General features: G+C 34.8%; 3 protein-coding genes across 3 annotated transcripts in view; all 3 read right to left on the bottom strand.

The window, feature by feature from the left end:
• Positions 1-209: 209 nt before the first annotated feature.
• Positions 210-7,045, bottom strand: smpdl3a (sphingomyelin phosphodiesterase acid like 3A). The gene is made up of 8 exons (XM_082148261.1): positions 6,456-7,045; positions 5,012-5,225; positions 4,697-4,841; positions 3,686-3,782; positions 2,675-2,838; positions 2,305-2,485; positions 1,999-2,123; positions 210-1,314 (listed from the first exon to the last, which is right to left on the bottom strand). Exons 1-8 carry the CDS (start codon positions 6,553-6,555, stop codon positions 1,000-1,002), a joined length of 1,341 nt encoding a protein of 446 aa, XP_082004387.1. The 5' UTR covers positions 6,556-7,045; the 3' UTR covers positions 210-999.
• Positions 7,046-7,193: 148 nt separating this feature from the next.
• On the bottom strand, positions 7,194-8,663 carry fabp7b (fatty acid binding protein 7, brain, b). Its single transcript, XM_082148337.1, has 4 exons — positions 8,507-8,663; positions 7,923-8,095; positions 7,691-7,792; positions 7,194-7,449 (listed from the first exon to the last, which is right to left on the bottom strand). Exons 1-4 carry the CDS (start codon positions 8,577-8,579, stop codon positions 7,399-7,401), a joined length of 399 nt encoding a protein of 132 aa, XP_082004463.1. The 5' UTR covers positions 8,580-8,663; the 3' UTR covers positions 7,194-7,398.
• Positions 8,664-9,167: 504 nt separating this feature from the next.
• The window catches only part of pkib (protein kinase (cAMP-dependent, catalytic) inhibitor beta), a 42,903-nt gene continuing 36,233 nt past the window's right edge, over positions 9,168-15,837 (bottom strand). Inside the window, exons 2-3 of the mRNA XM_082148343.1 lie at positions 13,861-14,029; positions 9,168-10,207 (exon numbers count right to left, since the gene is read on the bottom strand). Coding sequence (XP_082004469.1) covers positions 10,125-10,207; positions 13,861-14,005 — 228 coding nt within the window. The 5' untranslated portion in view covers positions 14,006-14,029 and the 3' untranslated portion in view covers positions 9,168-10,124. The remainder of the gene's footprint in view (positions 10,208-13,860; positions 14,030-15,837) is intronic.

The raw sequence follows: 15,837 nt of genomic DNA, 5'->3' as shown, positions 1-15,837 counted from the left end.
TCTGAGTGTGTATGGGGCCTCTGAGTGGGGTGCTTGGACTGGATTTTACGCATGGTTTTCTGTTTAAAATGTGACCATGTTTACAACTAGTGTGGTGTAGTAAAGATTGACTAGTTATAACTGGTACAACACAACAAACGTTCAAAATAATGAAAGCAAAACTAAATTATTGTTGATGATTCCAGGATTAGAAAGACATGAAGCACTAAAACAATAAAAATATATATTTTATTTATTTATTTGTGTGCAAGGAAGACTGTGGCTACATTCAGCAACATAGAAGAGTGGTCCAATCAAATAAAATGATTTTTCCCTTTAATTTCTAGCAACATATATCTTTTTTTAAAACCTGCAACTAAAAGCATACTTATTTTTATAAAAAGTCTATAGAAAAGGATGCGAAATTATTTTGCAAATAAAGTATAAAATGCATTACAATAATTGTTTTAAAGTGCCTTAAAATCAGTATCAGGTTTCACAAGTAAATCTTAAAAACCATGTAATGTTTCACCCCAAAATGAATAAGAATAACAAAAAAATTTTGCTTAAAATTAAACATTTAATCACCATAGTATTTGTTATACAGCCTTTTTTGTTTCAATTATTATTAATTTACGTATTCTTTTGCAATATTACAGCAAAGACACCATTACGAATAGTGGCATTTACCAACAATAATAAAATCATGGACACATTATGATACTGAGAATGTCTAGGCGGAAATGTGGTTAAATGGTAATGAATATAATGAAAATAAATGAAGAAAAAAAAATCTTAGTGTTAAATTAGGGTTCATTTTCTTTACATACGTAAATTTGGAGTTGCTCCACCCCCAGTCTCCCCCTCTCTGAAGTGAGACATGTTTTCCTGAGGTTCACCCTTTTATTATTATTATTATTATTATTATTTAAATAAAAATGTTCCCTGATTTCTATTAATAAAAAAAGATGAAAACCCTTTTTTTTTTTAGAGTATCCACTCCAGACCTGTAACTTCAGCTCAATCTTTTGGTCTCCCGGCCCTCGCCATACACTGCAAGTAGGTCTCTCGATCCAAAAAGTGCACAGCACACACCTGAACCATTTTGCAAAAACTCTCACATGTGATGTTTAAGTTGTAGCTCACCATAAAATGGTTAAAATATTTCTCAAAGGCTTTGCTCTGTGGCTGCTCGAATCTAAGAGCAAGTTCATGCAAGTTGTGGGGCTGAATGTCTTTGATATCAAAAGCCTCAGTCATAATGTATTCCAGCTTCCACTCTGACCTTTTTTCCAGGTTTGCTTCTGTGAGATTTAAATAGAACTGCCAAATATCCTGTAGAAGAAAAAAAAAAAAAAAAAAGAGAGTGATTATTACAAGAGATACAACAGAAGAGCCATGCTTTGAGCTGACACCTTGATTAAAACACAGCATGTAATTAGAGCTGACACTACCATTAATCATTCAGAAACAGGACTTGCTCAGGGAAGAGACACATTTGTGGTGCAGGAATGACCTCACACAAAAAACATTTTCACATTTATTAGAATTAAGCCAGCTATTTAGCTCTAAACAACTCAGAATATCATAATTAAAAAACACATTTTGACATAGTGCCTTGCCTAATATTTGGAAGCTTTTTTTGCCTCAAAAAAAAAAAAAACAGATTCTTTTTATCTCACAAATCTGACCTTTTTTCTCTTGCAATTGCGAGTTTATATCTCACACAATTCTGAGAAAAAAGTCAGAATTGCTAGCTATAAACTTGGAATTAAGAGAATATCTAAATTGCGATATCTAACCTCGTAATTGCAAGAAATATTTCAGAAATGCAATGTATAAATTCACACTTGCGAATTATCATTTTGTAGTTCATTCTTGGTGTGAACGGGCCTTTATACTCTGAATAAAAAAAATAATAATTCCATACTAATAATTATAAGTATGTTCTAATAATTCTAAAGGCATACTAAAAGTAAATATATCAGTACTTGAACTTGCTAGTAGGTGGAGACTTACCAGTAAACCATAATTCTCAGGATGGTACAGATACGCACGGAGGCCAGGATTGTTCGAATATGGCTCCAATAGACTTTTGATAGGTGTAACAGCAGGTGTGACAAATATAGAGTTCACAGGTTTCCCTTGAAAAGATGCATTTATGGTACATAAATCAGTATGGTATATACTGTATATATACTGTACACACATATACATGATGTGTATTTTATTTACTAAGTCATTAACTAATTCAACAGTTTGGAACTAAAAAACATCTTTTGAATCTCTTATTTAAAATATTAATGTACTGCAGTGTTATGTTACCTTTGTGATCCAGCAGAACCATTATGCTGTCTCGATGAGTGTGACCGTAGAATTGACCCTCAACAACGTCACTGTAGTTGCGAAATATTTTGACCAGTTGTTCATTGTAGCTTTCTCGGATGGCTGTTGTATTTATAGCATAGGGTAGGTAACCGATGGGGACGTGAGCAATTACGTAGACCTCAGAGGAACAGATGACAGTGAAATTCAACTCAGCAGTCACTCACACACGGCTGATGTCACTTACATGGACATACCACTTTGCAACTCTTAATTTACAGCCTTATAACGAAATGGCCTCTTATGATCAGTGCAGCGGGCTCTTTCTAAAATTAAACTGTCTTGTAAAAGCAGACAGTTATATACTCACCTTCTCCATGTTTTGTCTTGAGAGCTCAAGCGTTTCCTGCAGCCACTGGAACTGCCCAGCAGGATCAGACATATTTACAGTCACTTCATTAGGACTGTAGTACAGGTTTGTGTTGAGACTCACCAGACGTAGGCCAGGTTTGATCACAAGAGAGTAAAAGCCACCTTCGTGCAAACAAGTAACATGAAGAGTATCAGCTCACTATATTGTCACAGAGCTAAAGGCCACTGTTAGGCACCATGCATCACAGTTAAATAATGAAGTGTGTGTGTGTGAGTGTGTGTGTATATATATGTGTATATATACATATATATATATATATATATATATATATATATATATGCGTGTGTGTGTGTATTCAGGGATGCACCGATATGAAAATTTTGCCCGATACCGATAATTCTTTATATTTGAAAGCCGATAACCGATATATTGGCCGATAAATCTAATTCCAAATTTTTTGATAATTTCTGAGAGCCTGATCACAAAACAAAAGTCTCACCATAAAAAGCCATGACCCAAACACACAATTATAATGTTCTCATTCTAATTTTATGCAGCCTATATGACAGACTTGTGCTGCACGTTGCACTGAACTGTTTTTTCCTTTTTTTTTTTTAAGTGATTCCAATCATATTTCAAGCAATTCAAAACCATGATGGTGAACAGTGCACATCTGAAGTGTCTCTGCTCAAGGAAATAATCCATTATTTATCAGCTTTAATATATCGGCCAAACTTTCGTATCGGGCTGATAACACCAAAAATTATCATATATCGGCCTATACCGATATGGTGGCCGATATATTGTGCGTCCCTATATATATTAGTGACAAAAACAGTGGCTAGATAAATAGGGATTTTGCATCATACTGTCATTTGCATCCAAGTATTTTATCCAAGCAAGGCTAAAACTTTGCTTCGACCAATCAGCATCCAAAATCCCCAAATAATAATAGTAATTTAAATGTTCTCATATGTTCTCATTCATGTCTTCCTTATCTGCAGTTACCTTTTTGCAAAGTTTCTACAGCAGCTGGGTTCAACCACGGAGACCAGAGTGTGGCTACAGCATCGTAAATTGCATTTGCAGATGTTGGCAACTGATCCTAAAATGATTTAAAGCAAGATTAGACACATACACACACACAAACAAAACAGCATAAAATATTTCAATAATAAAAATAGCATACAACACTGCACTTTTAGAGTAAAAGAGTATATATAGAGAGAGAACCTTAAAAGGTTATGTCACGTGATTCATATATAGAACCCTTTAAGGGTTAATTTTATAGATGTTAGTTTCAATGAATGAATTTAGTTTTAATTCATTTTTAATTAATTACATTTTGTGAATTGAACAGCTCATAAACATACTTAATCACTAGGGAAAAAACCTGTGAAACATTAAAGTATTATGAAATCATTTAAGACATTTCTCCTTTTTGAAAAAATTTAGTCAAGAACTCTAGGGTTCTATATAGAACACCATTAAACCTGTTTTCCCCTAAGAGTATAGTCTTAATATTTCAGCAGTATATATGCAGCAATCATACTGTGCCAAATTGAGCCGTACACGACAGAGTACACCGTTTCAAATACTGATCCCACAATGCAATGCACTCACCATTTCTATTTTCATAAAGGAAGCAGAGGTAATGAATATGACATCTTTTTCTTGATTTATGTTTTCATCAAATTGTCCAAAGATAAGATGTTTTTATGTAAAATGTAATTAAAGATGCTTAACTGGATGCCACTCAATACCCCTAATGAAGAGGTTTTTTTGTCGCATAATTGTTTAAATGCATTTATATATTTTTTAAATAGACAACTTAAAAACATAATACAATAATAAAATATAAACATATATATAAATACATTTTCAGTGTATGCTTTGCAGCAAGCAGTATGCAAATATTCCATTCAAACGACCTAAAAATGTCTGCCCTTTATTTGACCCCCAGAACTGTTGTCTCGGCTATAACTCCTAGAGCTCTAGTTGCCCTTGGATTTGAAATACCTGTGGCCAGTAGTCGTGGTTTCCCAGGGCAGGGTAAACTGGCAGCTCTGGGAAGAACTGACGTATGGTGCGAGTCATATTGGCAATAACATTGATCACTATATCAGTGGAAAGCTCTTCTTTTGGGACATGTGGAGGGCTGTCTCTGCAGTGAGGGGCACAACATTGAAATAAAAGTTAAGAAATATTGAAGACAAAAACCATGATGTGATCATTAGCTCCCAAATTCAATAATCCCCCACTTTCAAGTAGAACAAATTATACCAACTGATTACGCAGAACAGCTGCGAGCCAAAAGATTAGTTTGCTTTATACCCTGTCCATATAATGAAGTCGGGCTGCAGGTCCACTTGTTTCATGTAACTGAACGCTGAGAGAATGAGCTGGTATGGAGAATCACACAGGAAATCTCCAAACACTCCTGGATCCAATGCAGGAACTCCCTTGGAGGAAAAACAAACTTTGGTGTGGTCTTCTGTGACATGGTAGGTTGGATCCAAGTGCAGGTCTGAGATATGCCAGAATTTAGCTGGAATTTAAAATGAGCAAGTTAAAAGTTAATTTTGTCCCATTCAGGAGCTATTTCACAGCAAATCGGGCCAATGCTACTTTAAAAGAGCACTGCAATCAACTTGAAATCAATTCTTATATCGACTTTCTCATTCAAATATTTCAAAACTAATCTAGTTAGTTTGGTTGTTTTGACCCTGTAGAAAGATACTATTGAACTCTTACCCATTCATTTTATTTTGACCATTTTTGTTTTGTTAAGAAGAATTACTGTTTTCCAGCATAATAATACATCATTTTTGCTTAGGGACAACTGGACCCCAACAAATCCACAAAATATTGAAAATAATAACATTAATTTAAATAAAAAAATTGACAGTCAACTTCATAGTCAAATCATATAAATGTAATACACCATTTTAATCATCTTTGCAACTGAAAATTCTTTGTGTGTGTATATGTATGCATGTATCTATCTATATATCTTTATCTATATATCTTTATATATATATATATATATATATATATATATATATATATATATATATATATGTGTGTGTGTGTGTGTGTGTGTGTGTGTTTTAATAACATTTGAATTACATTTCAAACATGTCAGCAGCAATCTTGTTCACAATAATTGCTCATAAAATTGTGAAAAATCATTACATATCATCAGCCTAATTCAATATCCAAATTAAATATCATCCTTTTCATAATTGTCTTAACCACAGAAAATCTCATTTCAGCACGGAAATATTCTCTTCTTAATGTAATTTAATAAGTAATATGTTTCTTTCAGATGCATTTCCTCGACTGTCATAATTTATTTACTTTGAATGAACTAACCTGATTAAAAGGGTCATTTTAAAAAGTCTGTTTGATTTTAAAGTATATTCATGACACTCAATTGATTATTACATGTTCCATTTATTTGCACTTATATCAGTTGATGCAACATCATTGTCGTGTACATACTAATATTCAAATGTTACAACTTATCAATACACGTACCTTGATGTTAAGAGTATCAAAAGTCCCAAACAGAACATACCGCAAACTGAATGCAAACATGGACAACAACAACAACAGCTAAATGTACAAGAATGTGTTACAAAATTCTGTTAAAACCGCCAATGTCAAAACATATTATGTTAAGTATGTGCGCGATAGAACAAACTAATGCATAAAGACAACTTCAGGAAGAGACATGAAGCACCTTCAACAGCTGATCAGGATCCGAAACACTTACATGCGCTCTGCAGGTGTTTGAAGACATTATTAACCGGCGCAGCAGAAACCTGCAGGTAAAAAACATGACTAAACACGCATAATAGAACGAGTAAAGTCATTCCTGCGCGTCCCTGTTTATAATATTACACCCTCCTTGTGTAAACCATAGACTGTACAAAAAAAAAAGAAGAAAATGTGTAAACCAAAACAGGAAAAGCAATGGCCAGCTCTCACGTGACGCGTTGTTTGCGCAACCTTCTGCAGTCACGCGCACTGATTGGTCATCACTGATTGGACATCACCTTACTTTAGAATTTTGTGTTTTGAACTTATGTTTTTGCGGTACTTCTGTATATTTCTGTATGGCTTCGCTGGTGAAGTGTATTTGCTTATTGTAGGGTTAGCTAAATTTATCGTGAGTATTGTAATGTTTGAAGCAGGTGTCATTACAAATGTCAGTAGACGGGAAGATTTTAAAACGAGCGGTTCATTCATAAATCCGTAAGATCACATTCATGTTATGGAAATTCAAACCGGAAGACAGAACACAACGAGTGCAGCGCTGAAAAGGGGATATATTTGCATTAACGTAAAAGGTAGCTTATAAAAACAGCAAATTGTTTTGTTCAACAGCAACTGTACATTGTAAAATTACAAAACAACCAGAACCTGATATTAGTAACGTTAGGCAACTGAATTCACTTTTTGTCAACCATCTTAATACGTACATTAAACTCATGAATGAACACACAAGTCATCATTTTTGACTGGTTATTTATTAAATGAATCACACTGACTGAAAAGTATTTTTAAAAAATGATAAAAAAAAAATATTGGTAGTCCGTTGTTTCATAGAGAAGATTTGAAGGAACCAAGTGCAAGTTGTGCTTTCAGTAAAGCATCAAAGCACATCATATCTGTTGCTGCCCAGTGAAGAAGAAGAAACCTGATATTCCCAAAACTTATGCTTTTTCATAGGTGCGCACAGCCACCACGTCCCCAAAGGTGAGTTTCTGAAACAAAATTGAAATCAGCAAACAATAAAGTGCAAGTTATAAATGTCAAATGTTTGTATATTTTCAGAATATATTTAGTTTTGACTGTCTTATAAGTTGATTTGTTATTTTGTTTATCAATGGTGTATGTTACGTCCACCTGTTGGTAGGCTACTACATTTATGTTGTTGTCTTATGCTTGTTCTAACTTTGCACATTTGAGCTTGGAGAAACTTAATTTCGTTGGTAAGAGCCTTACCATCACCATCTTCCCGTCCTTGATCTCCCGGACAAAGGTGGTCTCTTTACTATCCCACTTCTGCACATGAACAAGCCGGTCTCCATCCATTACCACCGTGGACTGGTAAAAATAACACATTACTGCTTATTCATCTCAGACAGAAAGCTTCAGACAGAAGCTCTGAAATGGGAATGCATTGTTCCCAGTTGTAACATTCCCCATTAAACCATGTTATGAAGCATAAACCTACTTTACAGTTTCGGTCATCCGCGGTGGTCTCATCAAACTCCTCACCCAGTGTGAATGAGATCTCAGTGTTCTTAAAAGTACTCTGTGTTTTTTGGACCACTTTATCCCCCTCTTTCGAGATGATGAGAGTCGGTTTAGTCACATTTCCAACTTGTCTTACTGCAAACCCAACACCTTCGAAAGAATCACATTCATTGAAATCTGCTCACTAAACCCAGGGTTTTTAATAGGATGTGTCTGAAATTAAAACCATAATGGTAACACTTTGAGGTTTCATTTGTTAACATTACTAAGCTACACTAGTTAACATGAACTAACAATGAAACATCATTTTTAAATAGTAATGTTAATCTCAACATTGACTACTACATTTTTAAGATCAAAAGTTGTATCTGCTGACATTAATGCACTGTGAATTAGGTTAATAAATGCTGTTAAAATATATTGCTCATTGTTAGTTGTTGCATTAACTAATGTTAACAAATGAGACCTTATTATAGTGTTACCACTTACCACCATAATAAATACAAATACAAATGATCAGAAATAATAAACTATATTAATAATTATTATCATAAAACTTACCTAGAGCTTTCATATACTCATCAAAGTTCTCACTGTTGACCAGTTTCCATGTGCCACAGAAAGCCTCTACCATTTTCAAAACTAAGCTTTTCTGATCAATAAGCAAACACTAAACTTTATATTAATGCTCTGTAGAATATGTAGCTGCATTTTCTCTTCGCAAAGGATCTTAAATAGTTTTTTTCAACTGCATGAAAATTATTAAACATGAGTGGGAGGAGTCAGCATTCCTATTGGCTGTTAGTCGAAAGTGAAACATTTGATTGACTGTTGAGTTTGTAAAAGTTTTTACTAAGTAAATAAATTTAAATTATATGAAATTATGATATTTATGCTCTAAATTGTAAATACAGATTTAATTGTAAATAAATCTACAATGCTCAAAATCAAATCAAATGCTTTGTTTAACTCCATTAACAGCAACAAAACATGTAATATTGCACACATATATTAGATATTTCAGCTAGTTTATAAACCTATTTTGTTTTGAAATTATATCGTTCCCCCCCCCCCCCCCCCCCCCCCCAAAAAAAAAAAAATCTAATGGGATATTATGGTGAAATTGTTTTTGTGCCCACACATTATAAAAGATACCTTTGGTGTCCTCTGCTGGTTGCATAAAATACCACCTCTGGTCCACGGTCAAAAAAATTAAAACTACTAAAACTAAGCACGGGATTTATTGTAATTTTTAAACATAGCATAATGCCATTTTATATGTAGCTTACATCAGACAAAATAACACAAGATTTATGGGCAGGTAAAAAATAAAATAAAATGCAATTCTCTGACAGAAGCATGATGAAAAGACGAAAGAGAGGAAGAACAACATGTCTCCACAATCATATTTGTCCATTGCCAATGACAACAGTAATGAAATATCTGAGACAAGCACTTAAGATGACGTCCAAATGACATGACCACAGATGTGTGGAGCGATACATCAGACAGCTAACAATCCAATTCCAGCTCACGCAGGGCAACACTGACAGCACACAAAAGAAGGCTTTTAAACAAAACTAGCAAATATAATGTACAATTCTCTATTTACAAGAAGAAAATATCATATTTCATGTTATTCAGCACTGTTTCTTATCCTCTGGCTAGAATGTTAACAATGCATATCTTTACAATACAAAACACAGAAGATGTGGTGTTGTACAAGGACAGACAAATATTGTAAGATAAAAAAACTTTACTTACGTCACCAAATGGAATGTTTTTACTTTTTTGTGCAAAAAGAGACATTTTTGCCACTACATGTCAACATTCAGAGAAAATGCCATTATGGAAAGTCTTATAACTAAACAAAATGTTCCTTTCAAATGGGAAAGCAGGTCACGTCTTGTGAGACACACAAAACAGCCGGTCATTAAGAAAATCATGACAGAGAGTCTTTGGGGAAAAAAAGTCAAAGTCATTGAGGTGAAAATGACCAATCGTAGCTTCAGATGAGTTCCTCTATAGGAATGAGCTGTTTTCTGCTGACCCATGCATGCCTGAATGCCAATCAAAGGTGGTCTTGATGTTGCATAGCACAGAGTGTTACAGTTGTTTGGTCAATGGGCCAAGAGTAGAGGCAGGTCACGTGTGAGTCTCTCATGTTGGTGTTGAGTTATTAGCCCTCTGTCTTTGTCTCCCCTGTGGTTTCCTTAGGTGGGTCGGTCGAGGATGAGCTCTCTCCGCCCTGTTCCCCATCATCTGTGCAAAGGCCAAAAATAATCTTTATTAAATGAGGTACATGAATTTGTTTTTAAGCAGACATGTTCATCCAAAGCAATTCAAACACAAGGAGCAACATTAGCAGTGCCACATTAAGCAAATTAATACAATAGGAAAGTGGATGGGGATTTATACTGTCAAGCTACAAAAATGTAAAAAACTAAAAATATAAAGTCGTTTAAAGAACTGATGTAGTAAATTTTGCTCTGTTTCTCACATAACATTACCTTATGGCATTGGAAACATTTGGTTTTTTCTTCCCTATTATAACGTAGTAAAATGGCTACTTGAACAAGATAAAAATGTTGGGTGAGACTTGATTTTGTCCATCAGGAATTGATTGGATGGTTGTGGTTTGCTATTGATAGAATATTTTATTTTTTTACAATATTTTATTTTTAGGAGAGTATATTTACCCATATACTTATATTTAGGATATTTATGTATTTATTAACATTTTACATTTATATTGAATGATAATCTGTTATAAAGTTTTTTGGTCTCCCTACATAATTCATCTTCGGAATACATAGTTGCAATAATGTTTTTGTCTTCTTAAGTGTAATTTTTGTCTTGTTTATGCTGCTGTAACGTCTACATTTCCCCTTGTGGATAAATAAAGTTTTTATCTATCTATCTATTGCTGTCTATCTTATGTCATGAGAGTGACAGGTTGTCTCGTCCTCTTGCAGTGAACACGTCATCAGAGAAGAGATGCGAGGTCGATGGAAGAGGGAGGGGAAGTACGTTTTATTAAAGATTACGAGGACACATGAATAAAAAAAAATATATGTGCACGGATAAATCTTTTATAATAAATTCTGCAATATTCCGTTAAAAAAAAGAATTGTCAATTTTGATTTCATGGTGACTTTAAGTCGTTTTTCCAGTGATAATCTTCCATGTAGCTCTCAAATCGAATTTCTGGCAATGTCAACTGATCACATGACATGCCAGAACCAATGGCATTTGATATAAGAGTCATCAAACCTGTGATTGCACATCTAATAGCACCATTTTATTTTTATTCAACAAGCATCAATGAGATTTGAGAGCTTCGGTTGTGAAGAAAAAGTGAAGTTTCAGTCTGTTCCTCACACAAAGCATTCAATTTGGCTTTGGAATATAGTGCACATTCTGCACAAGTCGTATAAACCAGGGCTTTTCAAACATTTTGATGCCCCAGTCCCCTTGCTAAAGTCACCCTTTTAGACAATGAAAAGTAATAATATTATAAATGTTGAAATATTACCTGGAAAACATTGATTTTCAATTGTTGACTTTTTACCTCTGAAGAGAAACATAAAATGTTGACTGTGGAATAAAATAATTCTTATGATTTCAGATCAGTCTTTAGAAAGAAGAGACAGCAATAATGTCGATTTCAGTATTTTTAAAACTTTTTTTATTGTTAATTATTATTATTTTTATGAACCCATTGCACTCCCTTGTGGCTCCCTTTTTGAATATAAACTAATTTGATGATAATTTTGTTTCTTTTTGGAGCTTGACAGTATTAATCACCATCCGATTTCATTTTAAATAAGAGGAAGACCTCACCCTTTGAACTCGGCTGAAAAGGTCACAGCTCTAATGTTCTTTGTGTTAAAAGACAATTATAATAATCACCACTAGATGGCAGAGAAAGAAAGTCATTCGGGTTGGGAATAGCATCAGGGTGAGTAAATAATGACGGGATTTTCTTTTTCGGGTGAACTATCCCTCAAAGACGCTGACTTAGAAACAGTACTCTGTTTATTATTTAAAACAGGATAAATAATGTATGATTCATCACTCTTCTGCTGAAAATCTCCACGGTCATCACAAACGGCTCATGGAACATCATTTGTTTATGCCCTTGAGGCTTATGGGTAACACAGAGCAGATCAAAAGTGTTTGACTGCAGGCAATTTTTGAAGCAGGTTCAGTCATCTAATCGTGCAAGAAGGCATTTTGAAATCATCTGATCAGAAATGTGTGCTTTGAATCAAGGTCATTGCCTAGGGCATTCAATTGTTGATATCACTCTCTCTCTCTCTCTCTCTCTCTCTCTTTTTTTTAGCTTTTTGAGAATCACAGGTTTTCACCATGCAGCAACCACAGAAACAAAGGAATGACTTTCTGACAGCATCTGGTGGCATTCTAACATACAGCCGGCCCTGTGATGACAGCTCAATCAAGCAAAAGCACTTAAGTGTGTTTGTGATGACAGAGTGCTCCTTTCTCTGTTGAAAAGCACCTTTTAAAGAGAGGTGCTTTCGTCAATCACAGCTTAGTCTCGCACAGGAACGGAGCTAGACTCTGACAACATAATGGCCCATTTTATATATCAGAGGTGCAATGTATGGATTAAATTAGACTAGTTAACTTATGCACTGAACCAGTTTTCAGCCCTGTTAATTATTAATCCCATTGCATAAGTTTGCTGTTTAATTACACTGCAGTATTTCATTCTGGTTATGTGCTTTTATGTACACCATTTCTTTCCTTTTTATTAAATCATTTTTAAATCCAACTTTTATTTCTATATCCTTTTTCTTTGCATATTATGTTGTGAAATATTATTACAATATCAAATGAATGTTGTTTTTATATATTTTAATATATTCTAAAATGTCTTTTAATTAATCTGATGGAAAAGTTGCATTTTCGGCATTATTACTTTAGTCTCACATGATAATATTATATATTATATGATAAATGCTGATATGCTGATTTGCTGCTCGAGAAACAATTCTTCTCCTTCTTCAGTTGTGCTGCTGTATTTTTGTGGAAACCAAGTTCCTTTTTTCAGGATTCTTTGATGAATAGAAATCTCAAAAGAACAGTATTTATTTCAAATAGACATCTTATGTAACATTATGTATTTATTGTTACTGTTGATCAATTGAATGCATCCTTTCTGAATAAAAATACTTATTTAAAAATATTGAAAAAGTAATAGGCTACTTAAAATATTTAATACTTATTCTCTAGTCTAAATAACATAATAATTGAAGGAATGTTAAGGAATCTCTCACACACTTTTTGAAAGTCTAATTGAAAGTCACTCGCCGAGTGATGAAGCTGTTGATATCCAGTGAATGCACCAATAAGTAAGAGTAGTCATATTCCATGAGCTAGGAGGGTCGTTTCTTTACTTTTTGTTAATTTGTATTGAATCCTTTTCATTATTTTCCCCATATTTTGCCTAGCCCTGTCCATTAATCTCAATGTATATACCAAAAACGTGTTTGTGAGACCAGCATTCTCGCAAAGACTTTTGATTATCAGCATATACATTGAGACTAATGGACATATAACTGTGGCGTGAGGAAGGGGCGGAGCCGAGAACCGTGGAAGCAGATCGAGCGAATGTTTATGAGCGACACATGCACGATACCGGTCTCGAGTCCCACAGTGGAGATCTGGAAGGATAAAATGAGTGACAACAGTGGAAGACAAGAAACGACCAGGCCTAAGACATTTATGTTGTGGTTTTATGCTTATATGCGACAGTCGTCCGTGAGGGGCTGCTGCTTTACTTTCGTTTTGCTGTGATTAAACTTTGCCGGTTCCCGCCTCCTTCTTCCCTGAACTATGAACATTGTTACAATAATAAGCCCAGTTGAACAGAAAACAACATACAGTACCTCCTACTGAAAGCTCGGCTAGTTTATCAGGTAGGTCAGCGGCTCCAGAACCAGCAGTGGAACCTAAAATATCTGGCAATGCATTCCGCCGGCCAGTCCTGCCCGTGGCTGCAAAGTCAGAGACAACAGGTTCCACATCAGTCATCTCTGGTGGTCTTCATAGCATCATCTGAAACAAACAAAATGAAATGCACTCGCTCAGTTACAGACATATGAGGGTTAAATGAGAGGATTGTTTAACAGTTCGTTAGCAGTTCTACACTGTAAAATATAATAATAATAATAATTCAACTTATTAAGGTAATAAACTTAAAGATTAAGATTGAAGAATGTTAGATTTTGCTTTTGTTCTACACAAGCATATTAATTGGCCTTAACATGAAATACGGAGTAAGGTAACTCATACCACTTGATTGGTAGATATGATGGGATTAGTTTTCAGTTTCCTTTTCAAATTCTGTGTAATTAATAAAACAGACTACCAACGGTTCATAACTAGAGTTTAACATTTTTATGAAGAAATTGGTGGTACTTGCTGTTGCGAAAAAAGCCGCTATGATGATGTTGTAGGTTGCCAGAGATTTGATATGTGGTTGTTTGAGCATTCTGAGGTTGCTAGTGTGTTTTGCGTGGAACTTTAGATTTTTGTTTTGTTCTACACAAGCATATTAATAGCTAACTTGAAATATTAGGTAAGGCAACTCATACAATTTGATTTGTAGGATTAGTTTCCTTTTCAAATTCTCTGTGATTAATAAAACCAGCAGGGTCACAATTAGAGTTTGACATTCTCTAAAGAAAATAGAATGTTGCTTGCCAGTGAAAAAACTTGCTGCTATGATGCTAGGGTGTTATAGGTGGTTGCCAGGGTGTTGCTATGTGGTTGCTTATGTGCTCTGAGTGGTTTTTAGCCCGTTGCCATTCGGATGCAAGGGTGTTCTGGGTGGTTACTATATTAAAACACCTATAGGTGTTTAATAACTGACCCAAGTCAAAATAGCCCAATCCCAAGTTTTTATGATATGTTTATCCCTAGATAAGGCTTGGGTTTCTTCCATCAAAGCATATCAAATTGTTATTATTATTATTTATTTTTTTATCTTAAACTTTGAAAAATCCCAAACTAAACATCACAAATTAATATTCATATAAACTAATTCATATCCATATAGTGATAGTAAGGCATGAATCAGCATAATTGTGGGCAATGACAATAGCCCTAAGAGAAATTAATGATATTGTACCTGTTCACTATCATCGTTGTCCCTGATCAGTCAAGAGTACAAAAGGAGCAGCAGTATCAGAATTAGTGGAGCTTGTTCTCCACTGCATCTCTAATGAGACTGTTCTTCTCTCCAGGGAGTGACTGAACCGAGTCGCTGACTATTCCTTTTCTCCCCACACACTGTCTACAGTACCTTCAGCTGCATTACAACATCTCCAACATCCCTATAATTTCCTCATTGCTTTGTCACTAAAAGCACTATTGGGGCATTTTTCACATTTACCTTTCTCTATTCATCATTCAGTCAACCACACTGTCAACCACATGCAAGATGGAGTAGCTTTGAGGAATTTGGCCAGAATCCCTCCTGTGTCAAGGAGGATTGCAAATAACATTCATTGTGCTGGCAGTACAAGACAGAGTTTCCAAACCACTTGGCAATGCCTTCAATCTGCAGACAAACTTGATTGGGCTTTAGTTAAGTGATTGTTTAGTCTGAGCATCGTTAAATCAGACCTGACTGTACATGTAGCCTGAGGGGAAAATTCACTACTAGAAAAGGCAGATGGGAATGAATGTGGGAAAACAGACTGACTGATAAATTGCACGGTCAGCCCAACCAAATGACCTTTCATTCTCATCCTAAAAAAACCAGATGGCTTTGCTTATCAGATTAAATATAAGATTTAACAGTGATAATATCTGGGTCAGTTTCTCTGCAGTCTAATACTGTATCAATTAGTGATTCTGTG

The sequence above is a fragment of the Leuciscus leuciscus genome (assembly GCF_965113295.1).
Source record: "Leuciscus leuciscus genome assembly, chromosome: 19".
NCBI lineage: Eukaryota > Metazoa > Chordata > Actinopteri > Cypriniformes > Leuciscidae > Leuciscus > Leuciscus leuciscus.
Note: the sequence above shows the minus strand (reverse complement) of the source record. Positions and strands in the feature narration are given on the sequence as shown.